General features: G+C 48.0%; 1 protein-coding gene across 2 annotated transcripts in view; it reads right to left on the bottom strand.

The window, feature by feature from the left end:
• Positions 1 to 23,061, bottom strand: part of LOC119954549 (leucine-rich repeat-containing protein 37A-like) — a 296,342-nt gene that overhangs the window by 5,196 nt on the left and 268,085 nt on the right. For both annotated transcript variants that reach the window (XM_038779877.1, XM_038779878.1), the window contains 3 exons: positions 20,812 to 20,885; positions 20,627 to 20,687; positions 20,254 to 20,411 (listed from right to left, as the gene is read on the bottom strand). In XM_038779877.1, coding sequence (XP_038635805.1) covers positions 20,254 to 20,411; positions 20,627 to 20,687; positions 20,812 to 20,885 — 293 coding nt within the window. The remainder of the gene's footprint in view (positions 1 to 20,253; positions 20,412 to 20,626; positions 20,688 to 20,811; positions 20,886 to 23,061) is intronic.

Below are 23,061 nucleotides of genomic sequence, written 5' to 3'. Positions count from 1 at the left end.
CCCGCATTTCTCCCACCCATCGTGGTTGCGGAGAATCGCGGCCTAGATAACTCCCACATGGTGGACCAAGAAGTGGACTTGGTAGAGTGACATCTGAATACCAAGTGCTAATGAAGTTACAGAAATCGGAGCAAATGACCCCAGAACACTCAAACTAAACTTCCCCCCAAAACCAGAACGAGGACAAAGACACCACGAAAGGAGCTCCAGAACTAAAAGCCCACCGATGTTATGCCTGTCGAAAAATGGCGCACCTTGCTCGACAGTGCCCATACCAGAGAGAACAAGATAGAACGAGAGAGGATGGTCTGCAGCCTAATTTGTGCATACAGCCAGGATACGGCACCTGGAGTCTGGAAGATCCAAGTGGAACATCAGAACTTGGATATTTTACTGGGCTCAGGCAGCATGGTCATTTTGTTCCTTGTGATAAAATCTGTCCTCTTGGAACGGAAACTATATAGGTAACCTGTGTACACGGGGATACCCGGAGTTACACTTTAGCTTCATTCCAGTTCCCCCACCCCCCGGGAATCTATCAGGCCATGGTGGGATTCGTTGAGCTTCTCCCATATCCAGTGCTGGTGGGCTGAGACTGTCCCAGATGTTTTGGGAGCATGAAGGGTCCCAAACTGTGTGTTTCGGAGAGGCGGAGGATGATTCCCCCCATGGCTGATGAATCCCTGGAAGCTGAGACAAGTGCAGAGATGGAAGGATTGATCTATCAGAGATTGAACTGCCAGAACTGGAGGTAAAAGAATGGCGGGGAGAATGTGGGACAGCCCAGATGGAGGACCGCAGATGGAGGATTGAGGGCAGCACAGCAGCACAGTGGTTAGCACAGTTGTTTCAGAGCTCCAGGATCCTAGTTTTGATTCCCGGCTTGGGTCACTGTCTGTCCGGAGTCTGCGCGTTCTTCCCGTGTCTGCGTAGGTTTCCTCCGGGTGCTCCGGTTTCCTCCCACAGTCCAAAGATGTTCAAGTTAGGTGGATTGGCCATGATAAATCACCCTTAGTGTTCAAAAAAGGTTGGCTGGGGTTAATGGGTTATGGAGATAGGGTGGAAGTGTGGGCTTAGGTAGGGTGCTCTTTCCAAGAGCCGGTGGAGACTCGATGGGCCGAATGACTTCCTTCTGCACTGTAAATTCTACGATTCTATGACCAGACTGTAAACGGACCTGGGCACAAGTGCAAATGATTGATGGAGAACAGAACAAACTAAACAGGCCTCTAACACTCCCTTATTTTGTAGTAAAGAACCAGCTGCTATATAGAATTGACTAGAGGGGAGAAATTGAGCTGAAGCAGCTATTGGCATCCATGTCTTACCAAAACATTGGGCTGAACCCGCACATTGCATTTCCTAAGGGGAGGGACACTTGGGAGTATAGTAGACTAAGGAATGACTGTTGAACCGATTGTACTGGCCAGAGGTATACAGGAGTGTGGAACAGTTTTGCAGAACCTGCAGGGAATGCCAGACCACTGTCCCCCAGCCAAATTACCAGCCAGATTACCGGTGTCCACTCATTCCACCTCCTAAATTTAGACACTCCCTTTGAATGCATCAGAATGGATCTAGTAGGTCCCTAATCAAGTAAGCTAAGGGATACCAATACATCTTAATGATAGCCGATTGTGCAACAAGTTATCCTGAAGTCATCCACTTTGTACTCGTGTAACCAAAAATATAGCCCAGGAACTTGTTTCTTTTTTTCTCCCGAGTGAGTCTACCAAAGGAGATCCGAACTGACCAGTGTGGTGATATGTGCATAGGCATATCTATGTATAATTGTAAATAGTTGCATCAATGTATATATTTGTATAGAACAGCACCAGTGATCATAGCCTCTGACCAATACATGTCGGGACAGTCATGACCTCCCGACAGCAGGTGGAACCAGACATCCATATAGACACAGACATATAGATACAGATGGATGAGACGCGGACACTTGCGGTAGCAGGGACAAGGGGACAGTCATCTCCCTCCTTAGTTTCACAGTAACATAGATAGAACAGTTTGTGTAGAAATGTATGGTTACCATCCAGCGTATCAAAAATATATACTTATAGCAATCATATCTTTGTGCTCTATGTGTACTTCGCGATCAGGGAAGCCATCAAACATAACATGATACCAGCAGTGCAGAAGGACTAGAGGTAACCACAGAACGACAAACCGCGCGGTGGAATAAAAAAAAAGATGAATCGCTCTACCAACCTGGTGATCTAAGGATCTGTGATTCCACGCAACGCAAGATGGTGAAGTACGAGATGGATGGTTTATAGGTACCCCACCCGCTTCAAGTCTCGGGCATTCTGGGCTTAAACTGGCCTGGTTTTAAGCAGCAGTTTGAACTCTTTCTTTTGGCCCAAGGCCTACAGGCACTGCCTGATGAAGGCATGTTGTGTTGCTGCTAACGACAGCAGGTTCTCAAGCGCGTGAACTCTACAATTCATTCGGCTTTGAGAACGGCGAGCAGAGTTATGAGGAGGTGATTCAATGTTTTGATTGCCACTGTTCGCCTAGAAGAAATTAAATTATTGAATGATACATGTTCTGTTCCCGCGCCCAGAAAGACAAGGGGCTGGATTCTCCACCGTCGGGATGCTCTGTTTTGCCGGCAGCCCGGAGGTTTCCCAATAGCGTGGGGCAGCCCCACAATGGGAAACCCCATTGACTGGTCGGCATAATGGAGCATCCCGCCGGCGGGCTGAAACAGAAATGTGGCGCAGATGGGTGGAGAATCCAGCCCAATGAATCCTCCGACAATTTTGCAATGGATCTGCAATTAAAGGCCCGTTTTTGGATAGTTGAAATCCTCAATGATCTGAGACCAAATCGATTTTGGGATCTCGAATGTTGCACTACGAGAACAGTTGTTACGAGAAGACAACCTCACTCCGCAGGCCACCACCAGTTTGTGCCAGGCAAGTGAGCTCTCTGCACAGTGGATCGGGGCCTTCAGCACCACAAATGCTGAGACACAGTTTAGTAAGAAGCACAGTCCCGATGCAGGCAGCCATTTTGTGCACACTGTCATGCAATGTCGAAAGAAACGTGCTCGCGATGGGGACGGCCATTTTGAATAGACCGATAAGAGGCATCATATGAAATGTGGTCTCATTGGGGCAGGCATTTTGAATATCACAAGAAATGTGGTCTCGTTGGTTGCGACTATTTTGGGCAGCAAGCCTCATCTGCCATTTTGTGCCGAAACTGTGGCAACAGACACTCGTAGCGGTGATGTCCTGCTTTCCAAAGAAATTGTTACCAGTGTGGCTGAAGGATTACTTTGCTCGCCGATGCGCATTTGATCAGACGGAGAAGCAGAACCCAGATAAGGACAAAAGGGCCAATCACCGGGCCGCTGTGAATATGGTTATAAAAAATTAGTCGAATGATTCGGTTGGCCGGCCGTGAGAAAGAAGTGATGCTTACAGTCTGCAGTCACAGTGAGGCAAATGTGGGAACTATCGAGGACAGATGGATGATCTCGGTAATGCTCAATGGAATGGTCATCAAGTGCAAGCTTGATATGGGAGCAAGAGCTAATTTGATTGTGCTCTCGGTGGTGCAGCAGCTAAAGATGGTACCTCACATTGCTCCGGCAGGAATGATTCTCAAGGACTACAATAGTCATCAGATCACAACAGTGGGAGAATGCGAGCTGGATGTCACTGTCAAAGAGGTAACGCAAAAATACGATTCTCTGTAATAGCGGTGGAGCATGAATCGCTCATTGGGGTGCAAACCTGTGAATAGTTTGGGCTAGTCAAGAGGGTGTACACTGCAGATTGCATGGCACCCCCCCCCCCCTCCCCCCCCCCCCGACATACCTCGGTGGAGACCCGGAGGTATTTCAGGGGTTTGGCACCTCACCGTATAAAACTGAAGGAGGATGTGAGACCGATGGTGCATGCACCCAGATGGGTTCCTGCCCCGCTGAGGGAGAAATGCAAGGCTGAGCTGCAGCGGTTGACAACCCAGGGTGTCATTAGGTGCAATGAAGAGCCCACGGACTGGGTGAACTCGATGGAATGTGTTAAGAAACGGAACAGGGACATGAGAATTTGCATGGACCCCAAGGACCTCAACGCGAGCATAAAAAGAGAGCACTATCCCATCCCAAAAAGGGAGGAAATTGCATGCAAGATGGCGAGAGCAACATGCTTCAGCAAGCTGGATGCTTCTGGCAGCTCAAGCTTGATGAGGCAAGTATAAGACTGTGCACTTTCAATGCGCCCTTTGGCCGATACTGTTTTCAGCAGGTGCCCTGCAGAATCATTTCTGCATCGGAAATATTTCATTGGGCCATGGAACACAGAGTGGAAGGTTGTTGGGTGTCCTTGCATATGTTGATCACATCATAATATGGGGATCCACGCATGAGGAACATGATGCATGGCTTTTTCAAATGGTCCAAAGAGTCAACAAAAATAGCCTCAAACTCAATCAGACGAAATGCCAAGTCGTTGTGGATACCATCACCTTTCTAGGATATGGGATGCCATCAGCCAGATGCTGAGAAAATCAAGGCCATCTTTAAGGTGCAAAGGCCCACGGATAAAAAGTGTGTACTGCAAATTCTGGGTATGATCAACTTTGTTGGAATGTTCATTTCTAACCTTGCCTCCAAGACGTGGCAGCTCACGGAGTCCATTTAAAAAGGATGTGGTCTTCCAGTGGTCGCCAAAACATGAGCAGGAATGGAGAGCGCTCTGTTTTTCCCTGACGACGGCCCCCGTCCTGGCCTTTTTTGACCCAGCCAAGAAGACCAAAATGTCCACGGATGCGGATTCATCTCAAGATGGGACCGGAACAGTGCTGTTGCAACAGAGTACGAATGGGGATTGGCTGCCTTACAATATGCTTCGAGGGTAATGACGGACATAGTATGCAGGTATGCACAAATCGGGAAGGAATGCCTGGGACTTGTCATGGGGCTTGAAAAGTTTCATGATTATGTGTATGGACTTCCCACATTTTTAGCTGAGACGTACCGCAAGCCGCTGGTTGCGATTGTCCACAAGAACCTATGTGCCAGATGTCCCCGTGGATACAATGGCTCATGATGAAACTCCAGCGCTTTGACTTCGACTTGATCTACACACCAGGCACATTTTTGGCTGTCGCTGACACACTCTCAAGAGCTGCATCCGTAAATGAAGTCTGTCCGGGGGGGACGAAGTTCAAGCACACGTCAACATGGTGGCTGCATCACTACCAATATCTGATGAGAAATCAAAGCTCATCAAGACAGAAATGGCCAAGGATCCGGTGCTTCAAAAGTTAACCAGGTGTCGAAGGAAGGTTGACCAAAAGGCTCTTGCCCGCCTATTATAACGTTCGTGCCGAGCTCAGTGAGGTGGATGGTTTGCTGTTAAGGCAGCACAGGATTGTCATCTCGCTACGGCCGCTCATGCTAAAAAAGCTGCACAAAGGACGTCTGTGCATTGAAAAATGCAAATGCAAGGTCCAGGAGTAGGTATACTGGCCAGGTATTACCCAGGACATAGCAGGCATGGTGAGCAGTGTGATACCTGTCAGAAATTCCGCTGCAGGCAAAGCAAGGAGCTCATGCAAGTGGAGGACGTTGTTGCCAGCCTGTGGTACAATGTCAGTATGGACTTGTTCCACTTTCGAGGGAGAGACTACCTGGTTGCCATCGATTACTTTTCAAACTACCCTGAGGTGGCGCAGTTGTCCAACACAACAGCTGGCTGTATGATCCAGCAGGTAAAATCGATCTTTGCCCGGAATGGCATACCATCCATCGTCATGTTGGACAATGGTCCCTGCTTCAGCAATCATGAATGGACTACGTTTGCTCGCCGGCATTGTTTCAAACACAGCACATCGAGTCCACTCTATCCACAGTTGAATGAGAAGGCGGAGAAGGGCATTCACATAGTTAAACAGCTGCTCACGAAGGCTTTTGACAGAGGGGAAGACATGTAGCTCGTCCTGCTCAGCTACCGGTCAGCCCCGCCGGTAAATGGCCTGTCAGCAACACAACTGTTGATGAACAGGCAGCTGAGGACAACCCTGCCCTCCATGGTGGTCCCCCCAGTTGATCGAAAGCTCCAGATGAAGCTCATCCTGCAGAAGCAAAAGCAGAGGCATATGACAGATCTGCAAAGGCACTCCAGCCTTTGAGCCTTTGCAAATACGAGACAGTCAGAATCGAGGATCCCAATGACAAAGGATGAACAAGGCTAGCAGCAGTTGTTCAGCAAACGGGTCCACACTCATATAGGGTGCTCATTCAGAATGGCTCATTTCTGCGCTGAAACCAAAGAGCCTTACTCAAGAGCACAGTGGGCTAAACAGCTGGCTTGTAATACAGAATAATGCCAGCAGCGCGGGTTCAATTCCTGTACCGGCCTCCCCGAACAGGCGCTGGAATGTGGCGACTAGGGGCTTTTCACAGTGACTTCATTGAAGCCGACTTGTGACAATAAGCAATTATTATTATTATTATTCAGGTGCAGCGATCTTTTCTACTCAACCCAGTAGACGGGTCGGGGTAAGCCCCCAAGGAGGAAATAGGCCTAATCAGGCCAACCCACTCTGGTTCAACAGATGCGTCTGCAGTGGTGTTGGGGGAAAGATCGGCGATTGATGCAGATGAGGCCCACTCACCAGCCCTGCTAGTCCTCAGATGGTCGACCAGAATAAGGGGAAAGCCAATAGACTAAACCTGTGACTGAATGCTTTAAACAAAAATATTTCTCCAAAGGAAGGGGGATGTGATGATATGCGCATAGGCATATCTATGTATAACTGTACATAGTTGCACCAATGGAACCAGACAGCCATACAGACATATATATACCGACGGACGCGAGGCATGCACTTGGCGGTAGGAGGGACAAGGGGACAGTCATTTTCGCCTTAGTTTCACAGTAACGTAGACAAAATAGTTTGTACATAGAAATGGATAATTACCATGCAGCTTGTCAAGAATAAATATTTGTAGCAATCATATCTTTGTATTCTGTGTACTTCATGATCAAGGAAGCCATCAAATAGAACAATCAGGGGACCCCATTCATGTCTTGGATCATGAGAGAAGTGTCGCCGCTTCAGAATCTAGCAGGTGAGGATCTCTGTATATCATACACTTACAGATGGCTTGGTGGAAAGATTTAATAAAACCTTGAAACAAATGTCCCGTCGAGGCGCGGAGAATCGTCGGGGGCGGGGGGGCTTTCAACAACCCCTGACAGGCGCGGCGGCGACCCCCGCGGGTGCCGGAGAATCAGCAGGCTGGCGTTGGAGTGGCATGGCACAATTCTCGCGCCCCCCCCCCCCCCCCCCCCGCCCCCCCTGGTGATTTTCCGACCTGGCGCGGGATTGGAGAATCACGGCCCATGTTCTGGTTCCTGTGCTGACCACACAGTGCAAGTTCTGGTGAGGTGGAAGAGACCCTAAGAAGTTCTTGAAAAGATAGGTCTGTTACCGACAAAATAAGGCTAATAGATCACAGAAAACCAGAGCAGATTTATCATGTAAATTTACTGACAAAATTGATTGAAAGAGGCCTTATTAGCCTCCTTGACCCCGATCCAGTGGAAGAGGTCTGAGTGACAAAAATACCACTGGGGCATGAGATCCCACAAGACAAACAAGAGGTGTTGAATTCCTGTGGCAAAATAAAGATGTGTTCTCTCGTCTCCAGGAAGAATGGTGTTCGTAAAACCCCAAACCTGACCCCGGCCGGACAGAAGGTGAGATTCCTACATTATTGAGTTCCCGAAGCCAGACGAGACGTCATCAGACAAGTCAAGACAATGTTGGAGATGGGAATCATTGAGCAGTGTTAGAGTAGGCCAGCTCAATAGCCCTTGTATCAAAATTTGTGGAGTCTATTTGATTTTCGTAAACTCACCGCCTCCCTCTTTGATGCATACTGTCACAGGAGTTTGATGGATAGGAATATCCGCTCTTATACATTGGCTAAAAATTCTTACCTGCGGAAAAACATTATTCCACAACTGAAAAAAAACCCTTTAATAATAATAATAATCGCTTATTGTCACAAGTAGGCTTCAATTGAGTTACTGTGAAAAGCTCCAGGTCGCCACATTCCGGTGCCTGTTCGGGGAGGCCGGTATGGGAATTGAACCCGCGCTGCTGGCCTTGTTCCGCATTACAAGCCAGCTGTTTAACCCACTGTGTTAAACCACCCCCTAAGCCATTAAACGGACACTTGAGTCGGTAGGCAAGCGTTTTCTTCTTCTTACAGACCATGCAATCCGGACCTGGATGTCCATGAACCAGGACTGAAATGACAGGATCGCCCGATGGTACCTCAGCATACAGCTGTTCCAGTTTGATGGGGCTCGGCGCTTAGGTGTCAAGCATGGCGATGCCGATGCCCTCTCAAGGATGCATGCCATATTTGAACAACCTTCCCCAGGTGTATGGTTCAGCTCAGGAGGAGGGCATGCGATGTCACAAGGGGCTGTGTAATGGAGAGGTGGTATTTCTGGGGCGGGATTCTCCGACCCCCCCGCTGGGTCGGAGAATCACTGGGGGGCGGCGTGAATCCCACCCCCGCCGGCTGCCGAATTCTCCGGCGCTGGAGATTTGGTGGGGGCGGGAATCGCGCAGCGCCTGTCAGCGGCCGCTCGCAGCTACCCCCCCCCCCACCTCTGGCGATTCTCCGACCCGCAATGGGCCAAAGTCCCGCTCGTTTTATGCAGGTCCCGCCGGTAAAGGACCAAGTCCAATTTACGCCGGCGGGACCTGGCGGCATGGGCGGGCTCCAGAGTCCTGGGGCGGGGCGATCTGGCACCGGGGGGTGCCCCCACGGTGGCCTGGCCCGCGATCGGGGACCACCGATCCGTGGGCGGGCCTGTACCGTGGAGGCACTCTTTTCCTATGCGCCGGCCGTATAGGCCTCCGCGACGGCTGGCGTGAAGGTGAACCCCCGTCAGCAGCCACTGACATTCCCGTGCATGCGCTCACCTGCGCCTGCCGGCGGAGTCCCTTTGGCCCCGGCTGGCGCGCTGCTAAAGGCCTTCCACGCCGGCCGGCGGGGCGCAAACCACTCTGGCGTCTGCCTAGCCCCTGAAGGTGCGGAGGATTCAGCACCTTTGGGGCGGCCGATGCCGGAATGGTTCACGCCACTCCGTCCCACCGGGACCCCCCGCCCTGCCGGGTACGGGAGAATCCCGCCCCTGATACTTGCTCCTCCACTTTTTGAATTACGTCTATCCCTCACTCAACATGGTTGCCAAGTACAACCACGCCTTACGCAAGTAGCTACCGGCAATCCCGGAACGAATTGGCGACCTTTGACCCAGAAATGCGTCATCTTGGAGATGAGATTCAGCTGTAAAACCTCAGGCAGACAGGGGGCTGGATTCTCCCAGCCCTGGGCCGGGCCGGAGAATCCCCGCGACCTGTCCACGCCGTCCCGACGCCGGCACGCGATTCTCCACAGAATGGTTGGCGCGGCACCGGTCGCGGGCCACTCTACGTGGCCCCCCGCGTTTCTCTAGCGCGGCCCTAAAAAAAATATCGAGTCCCGCCGGCGCCGTTCTAACCTGCTCTGAGCATGTGGGACCTCAGCGTTAAAGGGTCGGGTGGCGGCCTGTGGGGGGGAGGGGGAATCCGACCGCGGGGTGGGGGGGGGGGGGGGGAGCCTTCCGATGTGACCTGGCCCGCGATCGGTGGGCCGACCTCTCTGGCTGGGAGCCTCCTTTCCTATGCGCCAGCCCCTGTAGCCCTGCGCCATGTTGCGTCAGAGCCGGCGGGTTGAAGGAAGCCACTGTGCATGCGCGGATCCTGTGGCGCACAGTTCGCACTGGGATCAGCAGCTGGAGTGGCGCGAACCGCTCCAGCGCCGTGCTGGCCCCCTGTAAGGGCCAGAATTAGTTCTGGGAGCGGCCTGTTCAGATGGCGTTTACGACGTCATGGACACTCTGCCACGGGATTAGAGAATCCCTCCCGCCCTATATAAGTAGATCACTGAGCACTGGTAAAGAGAAGTGTTCGGGTGAAAACAAGGAGGATGTTGGGTGCCTGTGTAAATTACTTGCTGTGTGCTTGGTGGGTTACGACCAATGCTGGACAATGAACCCACTTTGGAACCTGACTATGGAACGTATGAGATCATGAACTTGGCTACGTGCCTTCATGTGTGTTAATCAATAAATTGTTTATTGATTTGATTTGGCCATCTGGTTGCTTACGTTGTGTCTCTAAGGCGCGCCTGTACCATCACCTTACTTACCCCTTGCGACATCACAATATGTTCAGTTTTTTGGGTTCCCTTTCATGTTACATGCTTATGAATTCTCATACACTCTCTTGGTCTGTCTTATCAATTTTCTTACTTCTCTGTACTTTTTGTATTTAGCTTGGTTCTCTACCATATTATGTGCCTGACATTTGTGGCCTGTAGGTATGATAAAAATAACAAATTTAAGAAAATATGAAAAAAATTAGGAAAAAGGCTGAGAAGAAGTCAGAAAGCGAAGAGAGAGAAAAAGCCGATAATCTTGAAATATATTTTAAAAAACGTAAAGTACTCGACAAATTTATCAGTCAAAAGAAAATATTTATAGTTTAATCAAGAACCTGAGTGAGTAGAGGATAAATTGAAATTGTTGTGAGACTTGACAAGTGTTTTGCTTTAATATATACCAAAGAAGAGTATGCGGAGTAAGAGGTAAATCCTGAACTAGCTAAGAGTGAGAAGAGAGATATTATAAAATATTTGCAGGGTGGGGGAAGCTGGCTGAGTTACTTATACAGAGAGCAAGCAGACATTAAGAATCAAATGGCATCCTTATGCACTGTGAAATTCTATGATTAACCAAATATTTCAGAGAATTTTTATCAGCTGAAGGACATGCATCTGATGGGATATATTCGAGGATCCTAAGAAAAATGGATGAAGAAACAGTCCCACCATCATGAGTTCACCCCCCCCCCCCCCCCCCCCCCCCCCCCCCCCCCCCCCGCCCCCACCACCACCCTCACACACAATCCAAATGATATGGACTTACTTGGTCCTGTACTCTTCACTGATCTGCTCTCCAACTGACTGGAAGCTAAGTCTGTCAATCAGGCATGGTCTTAGGTGGGGAACCGATCAGCAATGACATGCGCACTCAATTGCATGTGGGGGAGTCCCGATTTAGAAACATAGAAAATAGGTGCAGGAGTAGGCCATTCTGCCCTATCGAGGCTGCACCACCACTCAATATGATCCTTGCTGATCATGCAAATTTAGTATCCCACTCCCGCTTTCTCTCCATATCCCTTGATCCCTTTAGCTGCAAGGGCCACGTCCAGCTCCCTCTTGAATATATCCAATGAACTGGCCCCAACAGCTTTCTGTGGTAGAGAATTCCACAAGTTCACAACTCTCTGAGAGAAGAGGTTCTTCCTTATCTCAATCCTGAATGACTTCCCCTTATTCTTAAACTGTGACCCCTAGTTCTGGACGTTCCCAATATCGGGAACATTCTTCCCACATCTAGCCTGTCCAGTCCCATCTGGATTTTACAAGCTTCTATGAGATCCCCTCTCATTCTTCTAAATTCCAGTGAGTATAAACCCAGTCGATCCAGTCTTTCCTCATGTCAGTCATGCCATCCCCGGAATTAGTCTGGTGAAGCTTCACTGGACACCCTTGATAACAAGAATGTCCTTTCTCAAACTTGGAGACCAAAACTGCATACAATGCTCAAGGTGTGGCCTCACCAAGGCCCTATATAACCGCAGCAAGACATCCCTACTCCTATACTCAAATCCTCTCGCTGTGAAGGCCAGCATGCCATTAGTTTCCTCACTGCCTGCTGTGCCTGCATGCCATCCTTCAGTGATTGTTCCACCATGAAACCCAGGTTTAATTGCACTTCCCCTTTTCCTAAACTGCCACCATTCAGATAATATTCTGCCTTCCTGTTTTTGTCGCCAAAGTGGATAACTTCACATTTACTCACATTATATTGCATTTGCCAAGTATTTGCCCACTCAGTAAGCCTGTCCAAGTCACCCTGCAGCATCTTTGCATCCTCCTCACAGCACACATTGCCACCCAGCTTAGCACGTCTGCAAATTTGGAGATATTGCATGCCAAATATTTAATGTATATTGTGAACAACCGGGATCCCAGAACTGAACCCTACGGTACACCACTAGTCACTGCCTGCTACACTGAAAAAAGAATGACCCATTTATTCCGACTCTCTGCTTCCTGTCTGCCAACCAGTTCTCTACCCACGTCAATACATTAACCCAATACCATGAGCTTTAATTTTGCTCACTAATCTCTTGTGTGGGACCTTGTTAAAACTCTTTTGAAAGTCCAGATACATCCACTGGTTCACCCTTGTCCACTCTACTGGTCACATTCTCAAAGAATTCCAGATTTGTCAGCATGATTTCCCTTTAGTGAATCCATGCTGACTTGGACCAATCCTGTCCCCACTTTCCAAATGCTCAGATATTTCATCCTTAATAATTTACTCCAGCATTTTCTCCACCACCGATGTCAGGCTAACCGGTCTATAATTCCTGTTTTTCTCTCCTTTCTTTATTAAAAAGTGTGATTACATTAGCTACCCTCCAATCCATTGGAACTCTTCCAGAGTATATAGAATGCTGGAAAATGATCACCAATGCATCCACTATTTTTAGGGTTCTGGGATGCAGATCATCAGACCTGCCAAATGACCATTTCAGCCACTTAACTGGTCAATTAAAGGCCTGTTCCCAATCATAGAATCTACAATGCAGAAGTATGCCATTCGGCCCATCGGGTCTGCATCAGCCTTTGGAAAGAATACTCTACTTAAGCCCACGCCTCCACCCTATCCCCGTAACTCAGTAACCCCAACTAACCTTTTGGATACTAAGGGGGCAATTTAGCATGGCCAACCCACCTAACCTACACATCTTTGGACTGTGGGAGGAATCCAAAGCACCTGGAGAAAACCCCCGTAGACATGGGAAGAAAGTGCAAACTCCACACAGACAGTCACCCGAGGACGGAATTCAACTCGGATCCCTGGAGCTGTGAGGCAGAATTCCAACCACAGTGCCACAACGGCGTCCCAACCATTGTGCCACTGTGCTGTCCCAATGCTGCAGCCATTTTAGCAGCGACAGTGGACACTCTTGTCACGTGGCCAAACTTCCAAGTAAACTTTGGCGGACTCCCAGCATGCCTGCAGAGGGGCAATGGTTGCCTCTGCCAAAATGGCGTGTGTCTGCCCTCACCAACTACACTCCTTGCCAGGGTGTGCTTGACAGGACCCTATGGCCCCAGTGCCCTCTTACCTGGTTGGGAAGGTACTGCCCTTCCACGGCATACTCTCCTTTTAGGTGCAGTCCCAGCAGTGGCCATGACTCTCTCCTTTTTTAAATTTGGAGTTCCCAATTATTTTTTTCCCAATTAAGGGGCAACTTAGCATTGCCAATCCACGAATCTTGACATAGATCATAGAATTTACAGCGCAGAAGGAGGCCATTCAGGTGGGGAGACATCTTTGTGTTGTGGGGGTGAAACTCACACAAACACAGGGAGAATGTGCAAACTCCACACAGACAGTGACCTGGGGCCAGGATCGAACCCAGGTCCTCAGTGCCGCAGGCAGCAGTGCTAACCACTGCGCCACCATGCCACCCTAGCCACCACCCTCAAAGGCACAGTTGAGGATGAATTGCTGACCCTTTGATTCACCAGTAGCTCCTGGGGATGGATGGCTATCCCTGATAGTGACAGCCACTCTGGTAACAGCACAAGTCAGGAATGTGATGGAATACTTGACTGGATGAGTTCAGCTTCAACAACAATCAAGAAGCTTGACACCATGTGGACAAAGCAGTCTGCTTAAATAGCATATTGATCATCAGCTTAAACATTCATATCCTCCATCACTACTAATGTAGCATGGCTGCAGTGTACATCATTGACAATATACACTGCAGAATTCACCAGAGCTTCTTTGACAACACCTTCAAAACCAGTGGCCTCTGCTGCTTAGAAGAACAAGGACAGCAGATGAGTGGGCACACCACCACCTGCAAATTCCTTTCCAGGATTTGCCATCCTGACTTGGAAATATAGAAACATGGAATAGAACATAGAAAAATACAGCACAGAACAGGCCCTTCAGCCCACGATGTTGTGCCAAACATTTGTCCTAGATTAAGAACAAATTAATCTACACCCCATCATTCTACCATAATCCATGTACCAATCCAATAGCCGCTTGAAGGTCCCTAATGTTTCTGACTCAACTACTTCCACAGGCAGTGCAATCCATGCCCCCGCTACTCTCTGGGTAAAGAACCTACCTCTGACAGCCCCCCTATATCTTCCACCATTCACCTGAAATTTATGTCCCCTTGTAATGGTTTGTTCCATACGGGGAAAAAGTCTCTGACTGTCTACTCTATCTATTCACTTGATCATTTTATAAACCTCTATCAAGTCGCCCCTTTTCCTTCTCCGTTCTAATGAGAAAAGGCCTAGCACCCTCAACCTTTCATCATAAGACCTACTCTCCACTCCAGGCAACATCCTGGTAAATGTCCTTTGCACCTTTTCCAAAGCTTCCTCATCCTTCCTAAAATGAGGCGACCAGAACTGCACACAATACTCCAAATGTGGCCTTACCAAGGTTGTGTACCGCTGCATCATCACCTCACGGCTCTTAAATTCAATCCCTCTGCTAATGAACGCTAGCACACCATAGGCCTTCTTCACAGCTCTATCCACTTGAATGGCAGCTTTCAAAGATCTATGAACATAGACCCCAAGATCTCTCTGCTCCTCCACATTGCCAAGAACCCTACTGTTAACTCTGAATTCCACATTCATATTTGTCCTTCCAAAATGGACAATTTCACACTTTTCAGATGACAACAGCCCTCCTCACTATCCACAACTCCAACAATCTTCGTATCATCTGCAAATTTACTGACCCATCCTTCAACTCCCTCATCCAAGTCATTAATGAAAATCACAAACAGCAGAGGACCCAGAATGGTCCCTGCGGGACGCCACTGGTAACTGGGCTCCAGGCTGAATATTTGCTATCCGCCACCACTCTCTGACCTCTATCAGTCAGCCAGTTCGTTATCCAACTGGACAAAGTTCCCACTATCCCATGCCTCCGTATTTTCTGCATAAGCCTACCATGGGGAACCTTATCAAATGCCTTACTAAAATCCATGTACACTACATCCACTGCTTTACCTTCATCCACATGCTTGGTCACCTCCTCAAATAATTCAATAAGACTTGTGAGGCAAGACCTACCCCTCACAAATCCGTGCTGACTACCCCTAATCAAGCAGTGTCTTTCCAGATGCTCAGAAATCCTATCCCTCAGTACCCTTTCCATTACTTTGCCTACCACCGAAGTAGGACTAACTAGCCTGTAATTCCCAGGGTTATCCCTATTCCCTTTTTTGAACAGGGGCACGACATTCGCCACTCTCCAATCCCCTGGTACCACCCTGTTGACAGTGAGGACGAAAAGATCGGTGCGAACGGCTCTGCAATTTCATCTCTTGCTTCCCATAGAATCCTTGGATATATCCCGTCAGGCCCGGGGGACTTGTCTATCCTCAAGTTTTTCAAAATGCCCAACACGTCTTCCTTCCTAACAAGTATCTCCTCGAGCTTACCAGTCTGTTTCACACTGTCCTCTCCAACAATATTGCCCCTCTCATTCGTAAATGCTGAAGAAAAGTACTCGTTCAAGACCTCTCCTATCTCTTCAGACTCAATACACAATCTCCCGCTACTGTCCTTGATCGGACCTACCCTCACTCTAGTCATTCTCATATTTCTCACATACGTGTAAAAGGCCTTGGGGTTTTCCTTGATCCTACCCGCCAAAGATTTTTCATGCCCTCTCTTAGCTCTCCTAATCCCTTTCTTCAGTTCCCTCCTGGCTATCTTGTATCCCTCCAGCGCCCTGTCTGAACCTTGTTTCCTCAGCCTTCCATAAGTATCCTTCTTCCTTTTAACAAAACATTCAACCTCTCTTGTCAACCATGGTTCCCTCACTCGACCATCTCTTCCCTGCCTGAAATGTGAACAAATTCCACATTTCGATTGTGTCCTCCCTGACAGCCTATGTTTCCAACTTATGCACTTCAGTTCTTGTCTGACAGCATCATATTTACCCTTCCCCCAATTCTAAACCGTGCCCTGTTGCATGCACCTATCCCTCCCCATTACTAAAGTGAAAATCGAAGAACTGTGGTCACTATCTCCAAAAAGCTCCCCCACTAACAAATCTATCACTTGCCCTGGTTCATTACCAAGTACCAAATCCAATATGGCCTCCCCTTTGGTCGGACAATCTACATACTGTGTTAGAAAAGCTTCCTGGACACACTGCACAAACATCACCCCATCCAAACTATTTGATCTAAAGAGTTTCCACTCAATATTTGGGAAGTTGAAGTCACCCATGACTACTACCCTGTGACTTCTGCACCTTTCCAAAATCTGTTTCCCAATCTGTTCCTCCACATCTCTGCTGCTATTGGTGGGCCTATAGAAAACTCCCAACAAGGTGACTGCTCCTTTCCTATTTCTGACTTCAACACATACTACCTCAGTAGGCAGATCCTCCTTGAACTGCCTTTCTGCAGCTGTCATACTATCTCTAATTAACAATGCCACCTCCCACCTCTGTTACCACCCTCCCTAATCTTATTGAAACATCTATAACCAGGAACCTTCAACAGCCATTTCTGCCTCTCTTCTAACCAAGTTTCCGTGATGGCCACCGCATCATAGTCCGAAATATCAATCCATGCCGTAAGTTCACCCACCTTATTCCTGATACTTCTTGCGTTGAAGTATACACACTTCAACCCATCTCCGTGCCTGCAAGTACTCTCCTTTATCAGTGTTACTTTCTCACTGCCTCACTACACACTTTGAGGTCCTGAACATCGGCTACCTTAGTTGCTGGGCTATACAAATACCTGAAGCCCTCCCTCCTACACCATTCCTGCAGCCACGTGTTCAACTGCACTCTCTCCCTATTTCTAGCCTCGCTATCACGTGGCACCGGCAACAAACCAGAGATGACAACTCTGTCTGTCCTGGCTTTTAACTTCCAGCCTAACTCCCGAAACTCGTTTATTACATCCACACCCCTTTTCCTACCTATGTCGTTGGTACCAATGTGCACCACGACTTCTGGCTGCTCACCCTCCCCCTTAAGGATCCTGAAGACACGATCCGAGACATCCCTGGCCCTGGCATCTGGGAGGCAACATTCTTTCCGGGAGTCTCGCCCGCGACCACAGAATCTCCTATCTATTCCCCTCACTATTGAGTCTCCTATCACTATTGCTTTTCTATTCTCCCCCTTCCCTTCTGAGCCCCAGAGCTAGACTCAGTGCGCGAGAACTGGCCGCTAGGGCCTTCCCCTGGTAGGTCATGCCCCCCCAACAGCATCCAAAATGGTATACTTGTTTTGAAGGGGAACGGTCATGAGGGATCCCTGCACTGTCTGCCCGTTCGTTTTCTTTCCCAACTGTAACCCAGCTATTCCTGTCCTGTACTTTAAGTGTGGTTACCTCCATGTAACTCTTGTCTATTACTCCCTCTGCCTCCCGGATGATCCGAAGTTCATCCAGCCCAAGCTCCAGTTCCCTAACACGGTCTCTGAGGAGCTGGAGTTGGGTGCACTTCCCGCAGGTACAGTCAGCGGTGGTATCCCTCACCACCCACATCCTACAGGAGGAGCATGCAACTGCCCTAGCCTCCATTCCCTCTTAGCTTACAGAATATAGCTGCCCTATGGACCAACTGGAACTCCGCCCTCCGACTCTGCTCCCAGTCAGCTGCAATCTCTGTAACTCCTGGCTCCCTTCACGCTCTTTGAGGAAATGTAGGAAATGAAATGAAAGGAGCACCTTATTCCCTCCTCACCTAACTCCCTCAATCACCAAACTCTCACTATAGCACTCAAATGCACCCAAATTCAGCACTCCCCCAGTCACCAAACTCTCACTATAGCACTCAAATGCACCCAAATTCAGCACTCAGTGCAAACAAAGTCTGCACTGTAGCTGGCTCACCTTTATACTGTGAATCTCGCCTCTGAAAACTGGCCTAATCCAATTAACTAATTAACAAGCTCCAGCTGCAAGTAGCTACAAGTAGAACCTTTGTTTAAAGCTGATTGAAAATTCATCTTCTTCTAAACCAAACAGCAACTTTTAAGTTAATTAACTAAATAAAAGACTAGACTTTAGATAAAAATGAACCCTTATTATCCCTCAGTCACGAAACTCTCACTATAGCACTCGAATGTATCCAAATTCAGCACTCAGTGCAACATATCATTGTTCTTTTTGTCACTGGATCAAAATCCTGCAAATCCCAATTTAACACCACATGGACTGCAGCAGATCAAGACGATGGCTCACCACCACCTTCTCAGGGGAAATTGGGGATAGACAATAAAAATCCATAGAATCTCTGCAGGGCAGAAAGAGGCCATTTGGCCAATCAATCCTGCATCAATTCACCAAAAAAACACCCCGCCTAAGCCCAATCACTTACCCTATTCCCCCACCCTATTCCCGTAGCCCCACCTAACCTGCACATCTTTGGATACTAAGGGGCAATTTGACATGTCCAATCCACCTGCAGGTTAGGTGGATTGGCCATGTTAAATTGTCCCTTAGTTTCCAAAGATGTGGTTAGGTGGGGTTCTGGGGTTGAATGGGACTGGGTCTAGGTTGGGTGCTCTTTCAAAGGGTTGTGTAGATGAATGGGCCGAATAGCCTCATTCTGCACTGTAGAAATTCTATTCTCTGGACTGTGGAAGGAAACAGGAGCACCTGGAGGAAACCCATGCAGACACGGGGAGAACATGCAAAGCCCACACAGACAGTCACCCAAAGGCTAGATCTGAATACAGGTCTCTGGCGCTGTGAGACAGCAGTGTTAACAATTGTGCCACCTATCATGCTCGTCTATCCAGTATTACCCACCAAGACCATAACTTACCCGAAGTGGCAATTTGTGACGGATTGACACTCCGTACAGACTTACTTGTGCTAAAAATCTTAAGCACCTCTCTTGCCTAACCTTCCTGACACAGGCTGGGTGAGATTCACGCAGGTTGCGTGAACATCGGACGGGTGGGGGGAGGGGTTTGAGATCGTGGCGGGGGTCGGTGGGGAGGTGGAGTCAGGTTAGGTTTGGTTGGGATTATGGTGGGGATTGGGTTGAGCCTGGTTGAGGTGGGATCAGGTTGAGTAAGGCTGGGTTCTGTCAGGTAGGATTGAGGGCGGTGGGGGCAGGGCAGGTTAGGGATGTAGGGGTCAGATTAAACTGGGTTAGGGGTCGGGTAAAGCCAGATCGAGGTGCTTGGGCATTCAGGTCGGCTGGGCGGGGTAAGGTTGAAGGGTGGGGGTGTGTGGAGAATCTCGTGTGGGTCGAGGATCTGGAGTGGGGAATGCCATAGTACAATAGGGGATGGGTGCTTAATTGTGGGGGGTGCAGAAAGGATTGTGTAGAACCCTGAGGGTTCTGAAGAGTGGGGGGTTATCGGTGGAGGCTTGGTCTGGGTCTTTAAAATAGTTACGCTCAAGTTAGATGTGTTTTTACTTCTTCTAACTCTTAAAGAGTAACTATTAGTGTAACACTGGCAGAATTATCAGAAGTTAGCAATGTAAATCGCTTTGTTCGATTGTTCCCAGCGTCGTACAAATTTCCAGGGGAAGTTAGAGCTCCTGGACAATTACCACATAAATCATTACCTGGGATGTGTTAGAGGGATTCCTCATCACATCTTTGAGGTACCCCCAAATCCGACACTGGGGAGCAAGGAAGTTACGGGCCAAAATGTTCAGCTGCAACGGGATAGATTTTCAACTTACCATCTCGGCTAAAACAGGCGATGCGAATCAGCTGTTCAATATGGAATTTGCCTGATTTTCATTTCTAATGAAAATCTACTTCAATCTTTCTGCTTTCCAGATTCTCCTCCTTAAACCAATATTGTCTTTTAGCCTCATCAACCTACCTTTTTTTTGCCTCTCTCAACATATCTCCCAACTCCTACATGCTGTCTGGATTCCACCCTTGTATTGTACAAACTCTGCTTTTTGAACCCCTTAATAGACTTCACTTCAAAACCGTTCCCGAGGAGTAAATGTATTCAACATAATATCTGTAAGTGTGATATTGGATTGAATTAACATTTTTGATACTGTCTGCAATACTTAGTTTACCTCACATTTGCTCGGCTAAATACTTCCTCTTCATCTGAGGAATCTTTGTAATGCGATCCGTGACCCATTGATTTCTTACGAACTGAATCCAGTGGCTGGTACAAATCTTGAAGCCAAAGTGGCTTTGGAAGATCCGTATCCTCGTCCAACAGGGGTGTCTGATAACAAATGCAGTGATTTCAGTTTGACTAGATAAAAGTGACAAATTGGCAACTGAATAAATATCTTTCTGAGGTACTATCTTGCTCTAACTGCTAATTTTATTGAAGAAACTGATGCAAAGTTAAAGCGAGGAGTTAAAGCTTTATCTATCTTTCTACTAAAATTAGCACAAGGAAGAAAAAAAGTTCTTCGCTTCCATTTGATATGTTACCTTTTGCGCATCTTTTGATGAACTTTTCCCAGTTATTCGTTCTGTAACTTTCTTCAGAGGGCTGTGTGCACAAAACACACAGAACTGTTGACATTTGTGAGTTTGTTTGACATAAAAATACATGGGTTGAGAAAGCCAGAATGGAATATTACATTTCATAGCTTATTTGCAAACAGAATATTTACCTCTTAGATTGCTTTTTACAACCAGGATCACCAGAAGCATGAGGTGTCTTTGATTCTGACCTTTGAGAGCAAATCTATGAGCAAAAATGCAAAAGTTAAAAGAGCACAAGGACAATTTTTTCCATAAGTTACTGTTCTTAACATGTTCAGAATATAAGATTAATGCAAAGAACATGAGTGGTATTAAAGCAGAATCATATGAAAAAGCAATACACCAACTGCAGAACTGAAAATTAATGATCCACTCTTGCATGCCATCACATCAAGGCCCTCCAGAGTTTTAAAACAGCTAAACTCTACTAGGCATTCCACCACTAAGCATGCCACCACTAGGCATGCCACCACTAGGCATGCCACGACGGAAGCTGAGACTTAAAGAAGGGGCACTTAACAAAACCTGAATCCCAAGCAAGGACATTACGATGGAACTGGATTGGTAGTAGAAAGCTGTTTTCTTCAAGGATGCTGAAATTATGACAGGTAACTTTGAAAGAAATATGGTATTTATTCCTCAATTTTCACATTTGGACGCTACACAAGGTACAAGGCCAGATGTCTGACAACATTTATATTTATGTTCCCGGATCTGTTTTTACACATGGACTATGTGGCATAGTTACACTATGTGACTTTTTCCAAAGTGAGAACCTTTTGATTCTATTGAAGTCCTTGGTGAAAAAATAACCAGAAATCCTGGATTTAAAGGAGCTCTGTTCAATGAGGGTATTAATTCCACTGCAAGTGTTTTGTGGTTCTCTGCTAGTCTAGGAAGATTAGGAATGGGGAATTAATTGAATTGAATTTGGGAGGCCAAAATGCAACTACAATTCCTTTGCACTCTATATCTGCCCCTGCTGTGCGATGCTCTTCACATTCAAATATGTAACATTTCCTATGTGCATTTGCCTTTTTTTAAGATACCAATTGTTCATTTGTGTGTGATAAATTTTCTTATTTTTCAGTCTGATTTACATTAAGTATTTTCCTTTAAAGTTAGTTGAAAATCACACGAACGCTGTAGTATTTTTATTGGTGTTTTACAGCCATATGATAAATGATGATTCAACTCTTAGCTGAATTCATAGAATCATAGAATCCACAGTGCACGAGGCCATTTGGCCCATCAAATATGCACCGGCTCTTGGAAAGAGCACCCTACTTAAGCCCACACCTCTCTCATTCCCCTCCCCCTCAACCTCTCTCATCTCCCTCCCTCACCTCTATTTCTCCATCGCACCCCCTTCACCCCCCCCACACTCATCATCATCTCACATACCCCGTCTCTATCTCATCCGCATTCCTCCCCAAGGTTCTCCCTCATCCCCACCCCCTCACCTACCTCTCTTGTTCAATCCCTCTCTCATCTCCTTCCTTCACCCCCCTTCTCTCTTCCCCACCCAGTCTTACATCCCTTCCTCATCCCATCTTACCTCCCCTCCCTCCTTGCCTCATCCTGCTCTCTCATCTCCCCCAACCCCCTTCCCCCTCACAACCCCCCCCCCCAACCCCTCTCTCTCACACCTCTCTCCCTCACACCCGCATCCTCACGCCCCCCCCCTCCCTCACACCCCCTTCCCTCCCTCATATCCTCTCCCCCTCACACCGCTTCCTCCCACCCCCTCCCTCGCCTCACATCCCTCTCCCTCACTCTCTCTGGGACAACAGTGCCCGAATCCTACTGTGACTTGTCTGGTTCAGCCATTTATTGATTCCATCTGTCTCCTCGTGTAGAAGTCGCCATTCCCGCTCCTTGGCCAGCCTGCCCAATTTGGATCTGTCCAACAATGTTGGGCATTTCATTTGCTTCCAGGTCTGGCTCTAGGGTTGCCAACTTTAGTTGGATGTATTCCTGGAGAGTTCATTACATAATTCCTTGTCTTCAACTTCCCTGTTCCCAAGTCAATACAGTTACAAGACTACCTGGACGGTTGGTGACCTCTCAGTATTTGTTTTTCACTACCTAAGGGAATTCTTAGACTCCTTGCAGTCTGGCTGACCATATTTGCAGGAAGTGCCACTGGTTTGACCAGCTTGAGAGCCAGGTTTCGAGCTTGAGCGTCGGCTGGAGGCACAACGGTGCACCCGCAAAGTGGAGAGGTTCGTGGGTAGCACGTTTCTAGACGGGATTATCTCGCAGCTAAAGGAAGCGCAGTTTACAAGGGAACGAGTGACAGCCCAGTTTGAAGAAGCGAGTCGGGCAGGTAGTCTGGAAAGCCCCACAGTGCATCACACTCAAGAACTGTTTTTCTG

Source organism: Scyliorhinus canicula, chromosome 19 (genome assembly GCF_902713615.1).
Source record: "Scyliorhinus canicula chromosome 19, sScyCan1.1, whole genome shotgun sequence".
Classification (NCBI taxonomy): Eukaryota; Metazoa; Chordata; class Chondrichthyes; order Carcharhiniformes; family Scyliorhinidae; genus Scyliorhinus; species Scyliorhinus canicula.
This window is presented reverse-complemented; position numbering and strand designations above follow the sequence as displayed.